Source organism: Pteropus alecto, unplaced genomic scaffold (genome assembly GCF_000325575.1).
Source record: "Pteropus alecto unplaced genomic scaffold, ASM32557v1 scaffold23, whole genome shotgun sequence".
NCBI lineage: Eukaryota > Metazoa > Chordata > Mammalia > Chiroptera > Pteropodidae > Pteropus > Pteropus alecto.
The window spans coordinates 356,526-370,510 of NW_006435837.1; the positions used below are offsets into that span (position 1 = coordinate 356,526).

The following is a 13,985-nucleotide window of genomic DNA, read 5'->3' on the forward strand; positions in this document are numbered from 1 at the left end:
TGCAGAAAGATCATGGGGTGCTTTAATCTGAAATGTGGACTGTGATAAGTAGACTAGAAAGAAACAGAAACTATTCTGAATTTGTCCCCTACGGGTTGGAGCATTTGAAACTTAAGGGTTTGTTTTAAAAAGTAAGCTTCAAATAATTATCATTTGAACTGAAAGACTGTATATATTTCATGGGAAGACAGGAATGTTTTTTTAAAAAGATACTTTTGGTTTTAGCTTATCACTTATAAATGTCAACTTAAAATTTTCACTTCCTTTCTTGATCTAAATCTCACTTCTCTCCTACAAGTCATTACCCAGAAATACCTAGGTTTTAACATGTTCGCTTTGCTTTTCCCCACTGAGCTGTAATAAACTTAATGAAATTCAAACCTAGGACAATGCACCGGAAAAATACTAACACAATAACCTGGGTTGCAAAACTTGTTTAGCAAGTTTAAGCTGGAGGTTAATTAAAACCTGTTTGGAAACCTCTTAAAATACAAACTGGAATGTAACCCACACACACAACCACATAGATTTTTCCCTCAGGAGCTTTCTCTTCATCACTTCCTTGGATTTTGGTGGGAACATTTCCCTAGAGTTCCATCTGGTCTGGCCTGAGACCACCATGTCTATGACCGTGGGTGTCCATGATCATGGCATAACCCTTTTCCTCCTGTTGGAGAGAAAAAATTTCCCCTTTCCCTTATTAGTTCTTCTGACTAGTCAAATAATTGAGATGACATAAGACAGATTAACAGGAGAAAATACTTGAATTTAATTACATATGTACATATAGGATTCCATAAGAATACGGAGCCCTAGGATAAATTCGGGCCCATAAGGCTTATGTGCCATCTTGAACTAAAGGGAAGGGTGGGAGGTGCTGGTGGTGGTTTGGGACCTCAAAGGGCAGGAAGGCAAGTCACATGGAGATGGAAAAGCAAATGTTTGGTAAACAAATGTTTGCTGGGCCATCTTAACAATGGGGCACATGGACTTTGATCAAATGGGCCTTGCAGGATTCCTCTCTATCACACCTAGTTCATATTACACTATCGTTATCTAGGATGATAGCTCCCTTCCTGAAGCAGGTCCTCCATGTATATTCTTTGAGGCAGTTAGAGAGATGTTCACAGTTTCTTCCTGAGTGTTTGTTTCTTAAAAAATCATCATCTGGGGTGGCAAACTCTGCTCCTCTTCACTCCCATCCCTGGGGAGGAGCAGTTTTTTTTTTTTTTTAGGCGAGGCAACCCTTGGTTGACCTCACAGACTGCAAGAACCTTGTCAGTTTGCAACCTCTTATTTTTTATTTTTATTTTTTGCGCCTATAGCACCTGGTCTTCCTAGGTGGTCTCCCATCCAAGTACTAACCAGGCCCGACCCTGCTTAGCTTCTGAGATCAGACGGGATCAGGCTTGTTCAGGGTAGCGTGGCCATAGACTTTAGCAGTTCTAATAAACACTGCTCCTTGAGTATTTCGGCTCTTCTGGGAGGTGGGGTGGTTGCGGACTGAAGTGTCGTAAGAATTTCCCCCAGTGTTTCGTGTTTTAAGTTTGCATGTTTTAAAATACAGAGGAGTCGAGTGACATTGTTCTGGACAATAGAGCACAAAGAGAGGTCAAAGGCAGAATAGGAAAAGGTAGAAATGCTGCCTAATACTTGACTGGCCTGTCAGAGAATATTGAACTAGCTGAACATTCTGGACCATTGGCTGTATATTCTTTCAGAAGTTCCTCAGGGTTACCGCTATTATTTCTTTTATCCAGGCTTATTTAAAGTGATTATCAGCTAACCCTGCCAGTGGATAAGCATCTGTGAGCTGTGCAGGAAACAAGGCTGGGTATAATTATAACATAATGCTTTAACAACATTGCACAAGACTGTCTCAGTACTATATGCCAGAGTACATAGCGACCGTCTGGCTGACAGGCATTTGGATCGTGATTAGTGTTGGATCGTGTCCTGGAATCAGGCTTGAAGCCAGAAAAGCTGGAAAATGATTTTTGTTTTTCAACTCCTTGAAGGCCTGTGTGGAAAATTTAGGAGAGCAAATTTTTGTTTCTAGTAACAACTCAACGTAATTTGAGGAAGAGACGTTGAAGTGAGGTGGTTCCCCACTTGCCTTGCCTTGAAACTGATCTATGCAGAAGTTGAATTTTCTTGTAGAGCTGGCTGAGAAGTGAAGTGGGGAACAGTTAATAGGAGGACCCCACCCCCGAACACATCTGGTTCCTCGAAACTCAATCTGAGCACAGGCAAGGCCTTTTCCAGGTGACAGTCTTTGCCGCGGAGCACCACCAGTAATAAATGGCTGAAGGCCACCATGTCTGGTTAAACTAAACAGGGAATTGTGCTTCGTTGAGGTGTCTCTGGAGCCCAGCTGTACAGTTCACCTCTCAACCCCATTGCCTTCTGGTCGTACAACATAGAATAAATTGTTTCACCCTGTACACCCTATCTCCCTCATACACAAAAGGATGGTTTTGTTTTAAGGATTAAATGACATAATCCATGTATAACACGTGGGATGCAGAAAGTGCTCTAAAATTATTAGCTTCCTTTTTTTTTTTTTGCAATTGTGACTCTCAAAATGGGTGCCGTTAAAAGAATGACATTAGAGTTGATTCTCTCACTGTTTCCCCTTAAAACTGGGGCTGATTTATTCCATTTATTTAATGAATGTTTATAAAGTGCCACCGCGTGCCATGCATGGAACCAGGCCCTCATGATATGGGTTATGGGACACGGTCTCTGCTGCCAGGATGTTTACAATCAAGGAGATAAACATTGTTGTCCACACTGTTATGGCAGAAGCATAAGTCAATAAATAAATCTAAGGTCAAATAGTATGGATCAACTGCTTAGGGAAGGGGCAGATGTATGACAGAATGTACATGGTCGTGGAGGCGCAGACACAGTTGACAAGCCAGACCTGCAGCCCCTGCAGTGAATCCAAGTTATTCATCCTCTCTGAGCCTCAGTTTCCTCATTTTAAAATGGGCCCGTTCAGTGGTGTGCCGAAACTGGCTCCTACCGACTTGGGAGAGCCTATTGTTAAATATTCAGGAATTTTGCAAGCCAGTTGTCAAAACCACTGCTAGCTTGAAATCAGCCGTGGTGGAAGTATTTACACGATGTTAACCAGCGATTCTATAAATCAAGGCTCCCCTACCCCCGCTGGTGTACCAGCACACCACCAGAATATGTGGGGAAGGCAAAACTTTACCTTTATTCTCTTGGGGTCTTTGAGAATTTAATGAACAGAAAACAAATTAACAGGAGAAAAGCATACAAATTTATTCGATATAAGTTTTACATGACATGGGAGCCCTCATAAGGAGATGAAGACCCAAAGAAATAGTAAGACACAAACATTATTATACTCGGTTGACCAAAGAGACGCAATTGTGTAAAAGTAACTAAAATATATGGGGAGGCTAACAGAAGAGGACGACGTTAGCAAACTCTGTTTATTCAGATTTCTCTGGGCTTTGACTCCCCTTTGAAGAGTGTTTCTTTTCTCCTGGTACAGGATTGGCATCTTTTCATATGGGAGTTTTATCTCCAGTTTTCAGGGGGGAAAAAGAAAAGGGAAATTAGAACGCCCTTCTTGCATCTGCTGTTTTTCAAGTGCCTTTAGCTCAAAATAATCCTTATGCCAAAGTGGCATATTCTGCCACTCTTCAAATGCCCTACATTATTATTATGAAGATTAATGAAATAAAGTCACCGTGGCATCTGGTACACAGTAGATGCTCATGATAGGGTTACTATAAATATATCACATAGGATATATTAATAATGTACATCCCGCACATCCATATTCATAATTTCATTTAGTCCTCATAGCAACTCTGAGGTAGCTTATTTTTAAACCTATATATGAAGTTTATTTTTATTCCCATAAGTAAAGAAGAGCCAGGTTATAATTCAGTTTCCTTCGGTCCCAAGTGGAGTATTCTTTCCTCCAGACCCAAACTGCCTCTGGACCATGGCTCTCTGTAAGCAAGGATCATTATTGTTATGGATTTAGCTGTTTAGAAACCACTTTTGTTGCTGTTATTGATTCACTGGGTGAAAGAAAGCAACAAAGTGGAAGTAGACAGCCCTGGCCCACAGCCGGGTAGAAGCCTCTCAGAGCTAAGAAAGACCGACTGCCGCTGCTCTCAGCCCCCACTTAAAAGGCTCTCCCTACTGTGCCCATGTCGTTATCAGAACATAGAGCTGTGAACACTGCTTGTTCTCAGTAAATGTTGCTTCCCTGGGAACCTCTGCAATTCAGAGTTACCTGGACATTGATGTCAGGTCTGGGGTAGGAAATGTACAAGATGAGCCTGGTACATCTTAAAAGCGAGGAAGCTAACAAAGGCTTCTGGGGTCAGGTCCATAGGATTCTGAAGCCAGCTTGAAGAAAGCTCTCACTGGACAATATGGGCGATCTGAGCTTGAATAAGAAATATAATGGCAATGAATTAAACCACAGGAAATGTTTAAAGTCCATGAGTTAGTGATACTTCGGTGGGGGAGCTAATTGGAAGATGCCGGGGAAGCCAATTCTTTTGAAATCTTGTAAATACAAGGGAAGAATCAAGCATTTATTCTACCTTTGCTGGGTGAACTGTACTTCATGCTAACAAAATACAAGATGAGGGAAAGTTCTCTTTATAGAAGTATTTTAGCTAATAAATGAAGAAGGAATGATAGAATATCACCATTTTGCAACTCCTAATGAATCAGCAGACCTAGATATTCATTTTAACGGCTGCTAGCATCACCAAAAGAGAAGACCAGACATTATATGCCTCTTGATTGTAAAAAATAATCTATGACATATTCTCGCTGAAAAAAATCAAACCTGAATTTGATCAAGTTGGGGCCCAGTTGGTACAGTCTTACCTCTGACACCTTTGACAACACCCTCCCCCGCTTTGTTTAACCAAACAAAAGCAAGTGGTATTGCATTATAGTCATGGCAGTAACGAGTAATGTGGACCCCTAATTTAAAAGGAAGAAATTTTCACACCCTCAGTGGTGATTGAATGGTATATTACTACAGACGTACGACTAGTGTTATCGCGACAAAAAAGGGGTCCGTCTGCCCGCGTCCATCTAAGCCAGTGAAGAGATACATGCAGCTTTTGCAGCAAAGAAAGTAAGATTTATTAGAGAGTAACAAATCCTGGAGACATAGACGAGCTATCGCTCAAAAGCCTGGCTCCCCTGGTGCCTCAAGAGCCCAGATTGTATAGGGGAAAATCAGTCGTCATGGAAACTAAGGGAGTCAAGGTCATGGGTGCTACTAATTAGAGGATTAGAGGGGAATGAGGTAACTGATCATAGTGTCTGGTTCTGGAATCAGCCATGGAGCTATCCTGTCTGGTCTGTGACTTGGTCTGGTGACCTGGTCCCAGAACCTAGATAGGTAGGGTTGTTGTTCTGCTTCAAGGGACTGAAACACATCTAAAGCCAAGCTGATATCCTTAGTCTAAAGTCCAAGGGAAACCTACTGTCCTCATGATTACAGGCCTGAGGCTCCGTTAATCTTATGGCCTAAGGCTTATTGATTAAAGGAGCAGGCATATAGAGGATGGGGCCCGAGGAAGGCAAGTGAGTCACAATGCCATTATCTGGGCAAAACCAGCTTGAGAAAAACACTATATTAAAGAAATGAAGTATGTGTGTGGCTACACTAGATATGAATATTTTATGTTTGTAGGTCCTATATAACTGTAAAACCAATATACATTTATAAATCAAATATAAACAAAACTACCAAACTAATAAAATTCAAATGAACAACACTGATTTAATGTGAGGGAAGATGTTTTGCTGAAATGAAGTTGCTGCTTGCAAAAGGACATGGGGTGGATGTTTTTGGTTTCAGGACTGTACATAGTTGTGATGCAGGACAGGGCAAATTTCCCCGAGTTGGTGGGGGAGACCAAGCCCTTCACCGAGAGAAGAGGGTCCTTTGGCAGAAAGTATGGAAAGATTTCAACACACACCCAACGTGAGAGTCAAAAAGAAAGTTGATTAGAAAGGAGGTGACGCTGCACAGACAGTGTGGTCTCCTCTCAGAGGCAGAGAGTGAGAGGGACAGTGAGAGGGACCCTGACTGTTTGGAGAATTTTGTTTATCATTCTGTAGAACCTGTGAGTTATAGTTTAAAAGACTTTGTTAACTCTTTTCCTTTGACACAGGCGGATGTACAGTGAGGAAAGAGAAGAGTATGCTGCGTGAAAAGGTGAGAATATGTAGAGGGAAAGCCCTGCTGGCAATTCCTAACCTTTAATCCATAGGTTCCCCATGGTTTTAGCCAAAGGGAATGACTCTTGGTTCCTGCTTCCCCTGGACAGGTGTGGAGAACATCGATGGGTCGGTCTAGCAATCCCAGCACAAATCTTCCTTTGTTCTGCACATGTCCTCCTGGCCGGGCTGCAGGGCTGATCAGTATATAGCAGTCTCTGATTGTGGCTTGATTAACATTTTTGATTCTCTTGCCTCCTCCCTACATTAGTTAGGAGACAGTTCTCCCACCATTTTTCTCTAAAAACTCTCCAGAAGGTCCTCCTTTGTCCAGTGTAATGTCACTTCAGTCGGTCTTTGCTTGGCAAGAGCTCACTGTCAATGATGTGGTGCCAAGGGGAGCAGCATAAGCACAAACTGAAATGGTTGACCTCGAAATTGTGACTGGGGTTGCTTTCAAGGTGATTATCTAGATCAGTGGCTGTCAACCCTGGCCTCACTTTGGAATGCCCATTAAAATGTAATTAAATTAGCAGTCTCTCAGGGTGGGGTATTAGTATTTCTTTAAAGCTTTCTAGGTGATTCTAACATGTGACAGTACTGAAAACTACTGATTTTGATGATCCAGAAAATGCTTATAGTTGTTATTCTTTATAGTATAATCCAAAAGAACACCAAATTCACGCATTCTTATAAAGAATATGAGGTACTCTGAGAACATGGCAGTGAACACTCAGGGGTTTGAGAAATTTGGTTTGGAGTTTGATTCCTGGGTCTAGTTGTGTAGCCTTAGGCAACTTAAACTCCGAGGTTTAGTTTCTCATTATGAAAAGAAACCAAGAATAGTACCTACCTCATAGGGCGTTTGTGAGAATTAACTGAGAAAATAATTTATAAAGTGCTAAATATAATTAATGCCTTGTTCCTGGTGAGTGCTTACTAAATGTCAGCTCTTTTTTATTATTAACTATAACATCAATAACCATCTGGAAACTACTAAAACATTTTCTGGGCAGATGTGAGCCACAAGAAAGAAAGCTGATAGGGGAATAGGTTGCTGGGCAGACTTTGTAAGGAAGGGCATATGGCAGCCTTCGATAGGTGGGGCAGTGAAGGCGATGGTGATGGTGGGTTCATTAAGGGTATAGGCCTGCCCTACCTGCCTAGAGTGGGTATAAGGCATTAATAAATCATTAGGTTTCTTCTAAATTGTTGCTTCTACATTTTTATGAAAAAGACTCTACTTCCTTTCCCTGAAAAGGCTGTCCTGTGACATCTAAGCAGTTGATGAGGTTGACACAATGATAGAGCATGGCTCTACTATTGCATGTGTAGTAGGATGTCGTAAGCCTGTTCTCGAACAAATCCAGCTACTTCCTGTTTTAATAGTACAATAGTCTCCCCGCCCCCTTATCCATGATTTTGGTTTCCACTGACTCAGTTACTCATAGTCAACCATGGTCCAAAAATATTAGATGGAAAATTCCAGAAATAAATAATTTGTTAAGTTTTAAATTGCACATGGTTCCGAGTGGTGGTGATGAAATCTCGTGCAGTCCTGCTCCAAGGACCTGAATCATCCCTTTGTCCCCTATCTCCATGCTGTACATGGTCCCCACCCATTAGTCACTTAGTAGCAGGCTGGGTTATCAGATTGACTGTCTAGTATCACAGTGCTTGTGTTCGAGTCACCCCTATTTTACTTACTCATGACTCCAAAGCACAAGAATAATGATGCTGGCAATTCGGACATGCCGAAGAGAAGCTGTAAAGTACTTCCTTTAAGTGAAAGGGTGAGTACAGTACAGATATTTTGAGAGAGAAACAAATGAAGACCACGGTCACACAACTTTTATTACAGTATATTGTGATAATTGTTCTATTTTATTATTGTTGTTGTTAATCTCTTACTATGCCTAATTTAGAAATTAAACTTTATCATAGGTATGTGTGTATAGACAAAAACATAGCATATATAGGGTTTGGTACTGTCCGTGGTTTCAGACATCCCTAGGGGTCTTGGAACATATCTCCCACGAATGAGGGGAGACTAGTGTATCAAAAATTTTGATTTTATAAGCCTCTTAAGGGACATAATTAACTTAGGAAATAACAATTCTTAAAAAAACACAGAGAAAATCCCAAGATATTCTTATGTAATAATTGGCAAGTCCTTAGGCCTGAAATACTATTCTCAAAAGATTATGTCAGGCATAATATTTTAGTAAAATAGTAATTTTCAAATTATCTTTACCGAGGTGTCGCTTCCATGGACTCCCCCCACCTTTTCCAGGTTTATCATTGCTTATTATTTCCTCTCATATAATTTCCCCAGAACATTTTTTCTTACTTGCCTGATTTAAAGCTTTATAGATTTGTTTTATAGTTCAGGTTTTTAAAGAGATGGCTGTGATTGAGATGAACATTCAGTGAGGAGATGCTGTGGTGTTTCAGCTTCTACATTTCAAACTTAAGGGACTTCTTTAAAATGGACACAAAAACTTCACAAAAGCTTCTGTGGTGACAGCACTGGGCCTTTAGGGCTAAGCTCTAAGCAGAATGAGAAAACAAAGAGTTATATTGTAACTTGCTTGGTTAATCCAATTTATTCACATATTTAACCGCAGTCAGCATGTAGTCGTTTTCCTCGGAGGCCCACTTTCTAAAACAAAATTTTCGAAATGTCCTCTTTCCCCACAAGGCCTCCTTGGGTTGTTAACCCTTTTGTTTGCTAGGGTCTCTCTCCTATAGTTACTTGCCATCCTAGCAGGACCTTGGTTGCGAATGGACTCTATGAGCCTGTTTTGGTGGCATGCTGGCCGAAATGAATAAACCCCAGAGCTCTCCTGTATCAAAAACAATACAGGATCACACTTGTTTATATGGCTGCCTTCTAATTTAAGAAATCGTCAGACACTGAAAACAGCTGACTGCAGGGCAACATCACCCCTTCAACTGAGGAGCCCTCAGTGTTTATTTCCTGGAGAACACAAAGAAGAGAGTATTGTTTTTCAGGTATCTGGTGACTTTTGTAAAACATTTATCTTGGAAATCAGTACAGTGGTTCTTACCTACTCCCTGTTTTCATTATTACTGTAATTAGTGGGTTTAGGAATTTAGTTAGATCAATGTAATGAGTAAAAAAAGGAGTTCACATATCTAATAAAGTCTCTTCCTCCTGCCTATTCTGAGTTTCATTTTCAGTCCAAGAGAAAACGAAATACTTCTTACCCACTAGTGGTTTCAAACATTCCTCCTAGCTTATTGTGTTAGCACAGTACAACAAACTCACCCTCCAGGTAGGACGCTAACTTCCCTTACTGGTACCTGTGTCCATCTCCAGCCTGTTTGTAAATTTCCTGTAAAAATGTGAGATTTTTATTCCTGCCTGGTTAGCAAAGTGATCCACTTTTCCTTCCAAATAGTATTTTATGTAGGATGAGATTGTTGTGGGCAAGATGTTTTCCCAAAGATTTCCAGTGTTTCAGAATCCCACCTCCGCCTCTTTTACTCGCGTTAACAAGTGGGTATATTTACTGGGCCTTGGTTTATAAGCTCTTGAAATTTCTGCAGGTGAAGTGTATTGTCATCAATGTAAAGTCATCTTTTACATGTTGCTGTTTACCTTGGAATTCAACTGGTTTCTTTCCAGATGTTTAAACAATTAAGTTTTAAGTTATGTTTCTTGGCCATTTTTATTTTGTACTCAGCAGCAAGAAAAATGTCTTAATAAAGGATTAGTAAATATGCTTACACCAGGCCAGCTTTTATTGCAACAACTTGAATGTTAAATATATTTCCATGTTTTTAAATCCAGGTTTTATTTATACTGTGAATTTTGATTTTTCAGTCAAAACTAAGTATTTGCTGACAGCATTGTTTTCAGTATTGTCCACTGACTCCTAAGGAATATTTGCATTGTACTCCTAAGAAATAATGTTTATATAATAATAAAGAATAGGTTTAAAATAAAAAAAATGCTTACACTAGAAGATGAAATCAAAGGGTAGTTTATTAAAAAAGAATTAAAACAGAAACTCTAAGTACCAGTGTGTACATTGTACACATTTAAATGACTCACAAGAATGAAGTTTTTTTTTTTTTTCATATACATTAAGATCACACCGCCCTGTTTATCAAAAGATGTTCAAGGAGAAATCTGACTCCAAACTGCATCGCCATCTTCAAGAGACCACATTTCAAACATGCAACAACGCCACTGGTAATAAAGCTTTGGAATGGGTGCTCATTCTATTATTTCACTACGAACAGGATAGAAAGCAAGATAAGATGGGAATTTTTTCTAATAGAATGGATGCTGTCATCGTGTACACCAGCACTCCTCACTCCTCTGCTGCCATTTTCACCAAGTACTCCTTATCAATCTTGAAGAGTCTCCATCCCTCCTCACTGGACAGATCAGAAGCACCTCTTCTTTTGTAGAAGTTGATAGAAGGTTCATTCCATTCTGCTACCAAGAAGTGCATGCTGCTGCAGCGACATTTCATAGCAACCTGTTATATGTAGGGGAGAGTAAAATGCAAACTCAGTGACATTTCACCCGTTTTCCAAGACCCACTTTTGATTCAGTCATTAAAATAATCCAGTAAGTCTTATAAATTCAGAAACCCCAAACCAAGACATACCTGGCTTAGATTCTTCAGAATTTCTGATCCGATTCCAAAACCTAAAAGAAAGAGAAATACCATTTAAAAGTTTATTTGAAGGACTTCAAGCCCTCCCTTTAGAGCCACCCCCCTGAACTCAAGCATACCTCTATAATCACTCATTACGAAGAAGTCCTCAAGATACAAGAGTTTGCCAATCCATGGGTCATAGGTAAAATAGTACATGGCAAAACCAACAATGCTGTGTCCTGTAATAAGAATGTCACATGAGCTATGGATGAAAAATATCCATAGTTGTAGCTGCAAAATCAGAACCCTATCATAGGTTTTCAAGAATATACATGCACGTATTACAGAAATAAGTAGCCACTGAACTGGACTGCCTCCTGACTTTTAGGCTAGTGCAGTCCAAGGCCACAGTTGGACGATCTCACTGTTCCAAGAATATGTATTAGCAAAAAGCACACAGTAGAGCTGCCTGAAGCCAGGCTAAAACCGTGGACTGGCCACTCTGCAACCTGCTGGATCTCATACTCAGGAAGCGAGAATACTTTCATTACTTGCCAGAGCAAAACTGCTATGGTCTTAAACTAAACACACACATTATTCACATCCTATTGATATATTTGTATGTTGACTTGGGAATAAAGTTTACACGGCAGTTCAGAATAGTAAATATTTGTTGTTTAGAAACTCTGCTTCCTTAAGGTCAGGACATTAGGCCAAAAGTGTAATGTTTAATTTCAGAACTTGCCTTCCAATTAAGAAATTTTTCGATTTGCTCTCCCCAGTTTTTAAGCCAGAAGAAGCAGAGGTATCCAGAAACAGGTATTATGTAACATCCACATACTTTTAAAAAGTACCTCATCCCTATTTTTCTGCTCATTTCTTCTAGCTTGGGGAACAGGCATCGGAAAAAAACTTATGCACCCAGCCAAATAACTTCCCCTTTTAACTCTGTCTTCTGACCAGTCAACAGGGACCAGCAAAATAAAATCGGACTCCCTTTTATTGGGTGTCTGTAACTTCAAATGGAGGCAAAGGTTTCAAATTAAACTTTCTTGCCATTTTATAGTCCTCTGCAAACACAGGAAGCAAGTAGAATAGTTTCTGATCTACCGTGTTTTAAGTGTGTGATAATAGGGCCTTACCTCATTTTTATCATGATCATCTACTTTATTGGGTAAAGGATCTTTTAGTTACCTCCCCGCCCATCCATGTACACGGAAGGGCCATGTACATGGCGAAGCTAGAGACTGTAACCTGAAGATTGGGACAAATTAAAGAAAAAAATGTGATTTAACACGATTACAAAAAAGGTTACGTTAGGGTCAAACAAAGAACCATTTATGAAACTGAATTACAACAAATGACATACCTAACTCTTCCGGTCTCCACAGCACTGATACTTACTTAAACAGCAATTTTTAACCCGCCCTATTAAGTGCAGCACGTCTACTTTTTTTTTTTTTTTTCCTCAGTAGTTTGAACACTGGCTGGCTATTTCTGGCCAATTTCTCAATAAGTAACCTCGGCCTGTGTTGTCAGTGGTTCTACACGGCAGACACTACGTTTACACACTAGGTCTCTGGCTTCTGGGACCGGAGGGCGGTTACCTTCCGGAGTGCGGTTTTCTTTGGGCACTTCTGCCACCAGGCAGTGGTAGAAGGGGTGCTCTCCGAAGCCATCCTCTAGCAGATCTGCAAGACAGGGCAACAGGGACAGTGTTGGCGTGGTGATGGTGACAGGCACCGACGCTCGTCCCCTGCTCCGCCACTGTTGCGTTACCTTTTTCAGTTAATATTACTTGTTCTTCCATGTATTCATATTTAGCCAGTTCCTGGGGCGATGCACATGGGAGAAAGGGAGAGAAGCAAAAAAACTAAGTGAGGCCCCGGTCAGCCCAGAGGGAATGGGGTGGGCGGGGTGGCGTGGCGATTAGTTCCCGGAGCCCGGCCCGGAGCAGGGCTGGGGGAGGCGGGCGGGGAGAGGAACTAGCCCGAGACGCGGACTCAGCCGGAAACAGAGCCACCGCCCCTTTCCCCCGCCGCCCACTTCGCCCCGGGAAGGGCCTGAGCCTCCCGCTACCTTGATCAGCCGCAGGATGTCACTGCAGTCGTCGGCGGTGGCCGGGCGGATCACGAATTTAACCATTTTCGTCTTTTGCTTTTCTTCCCTTTGCGGACCAGGCCCCTGTATTTGAACAGCAGGAGAAGGTGGTTCTTCATTCGTCTCCCGGGAGCGTCCTCTTCTCAGTCAGGCTGGCACCATGACCCAGGGAACCTCGGTGGACAACGAGAAAACGCAAGCTACTGCAACTGAAGAAGCTACGTGCGCTGGAGCCGCTGTCGAGCCCGGCTTTTTAGCACGAAGAAGCCCCACCCTGAGCCGTGAGTCGGCGGCGCATCGTCCAATGAGGCTGCAACCGCCCCCGTCTTCCTGGTGCCGCCCTCTCTTCCGGCACCCGTGTGAACCCGGGAGGCGCGAGCCGGGGCCGAGAGGGGCGCGCCGGTTCCCCAGCGGCGCCCTCTAGCGGCGTCTCGCGGAGCCTTCCCGGAAGCCCGACGTCAGAGCCTAGGCGTCCCCAGTCACCTTTGCAAAATAGGAAGAGAGGTTCCTCTTATGGCCACCGACCGGTGACCTTGCTGTTTCCTCTTTGGCCCGTCAGAAAAGGAAACTCAGGAGACTTGGCCTTGGGCAATGGGGGGATTGGAGCAGCGGTTCTAAAAGTGGGGTTTGGGGGACCCTTTGGGTTCCAAGATCCTTTCAGGGAGTCTGTGTTAAATCAAAACTAGTTTCATAATAATACTAAGACGTCATTTGCCTTTTTCAGTCTCACTGGAATTTTCCAGAGGACAACTGATGTGCGATGAAGTCACCGTTCAGATGACTAAAGGAATGAATGGGTGCTTGTATATTCTTGTGTTTTTTAGAATTTCCTAAGGAAAGCTATTTGGATTTCTCAATATTTTTTTTCCTCCTATACAGTACTTCTAGTTTTTAGAGTTAACAGAATGTTTTCTTTTATACTTTTCCCCTCCTTCTTAAAATTTTCTTACATCTCAGGTTTTCTTTGTGGAAATACTCCTGCCTGAGGTACACTCTTCATAATTTCTT

The 13,985-nt window shown here is 41.7% G+C and overlaps 1 protein-coding gene and 1 non-coding gene across 3 annotated transcripts; both read right to left on the bottom strand.

Annotated features, from left to right (window-relative positions):
- Positions 1–1,316: 1,316 nt before the first annotated feature.
- Positions 1,317–1,435, bottom strand: LOC112479543. The gene has a single exon (XR_003046223.1). It is a non-coding gene; the product is annotated as a 5S ribosomal RNA (ribosomal RNA).
- Positions 1,436–10,234: 8,799 nt separating this feature from the next.
- SAT1 (spermidine/spermine N1-acetyltransferase 1) lies at positions 10,235–13,244 on the bottom strand. Of its 2 annotated transcripts, XR_001516845.2 has the most exons (7): positions 12,957–13,244; positions 12,657–12,708; positions 12,485–12,568; positions 12,020–12,131; positions 11,015–11,116; positions 10,887–10,927; positions 10,235–10,754 (listed from the first exon to the last, which is right to left on the bottom strand). XR_001516845.2 is itself a non-coding variant. In XM_006911605.3 (6 exons), exons 1-6 carry the CDS (start codon positions 13,020–13,022, stop codon positions 10,584–10,586), a joined length of 516 nt encoding a protein of 171 aa, XP_006911667.1. In that variant the 5' UTR covers positions 13,023–13,239; the 3' UTR covers positions 10,235–10,583. The 2 variants fall into 2 exon arrangements, 1 of the variants encoding a protein (XP_006911667.1); XM_006911605.3 differs by lacking the exon at positions 12,020–12,131 and having other exon boundaries at positions 12,957–13,239.
- Between the last annotated feature and the right edge of the window lie 741 nt (positions 13,245–13,985).

Bases quoted from the DNA above. Each gene is read 5' to 3' on its own strand.
- SAT1 (XM_006911605.3), bottom strand. From the start codon at position 13,022: ATGGTTAAATTCGTGATCCGCCCGGCCACCGCCGACGACTGCAGTGAC. The intron at 12,569-12,656 runs GTAACGCAACAG...CCTGTCTTGCAG, and splicing joins AGTAATATTAACTGAAAAAG to ATCTGCTAGAGGATGGCTTC. The intron at 10,928-11,014 runs GTATGCTTGAGT...TCTTTCTTTTAG, and splicing joins CGTAATGAGTGATTATAGAG to GTTTTGGAATCGGATCAGAA.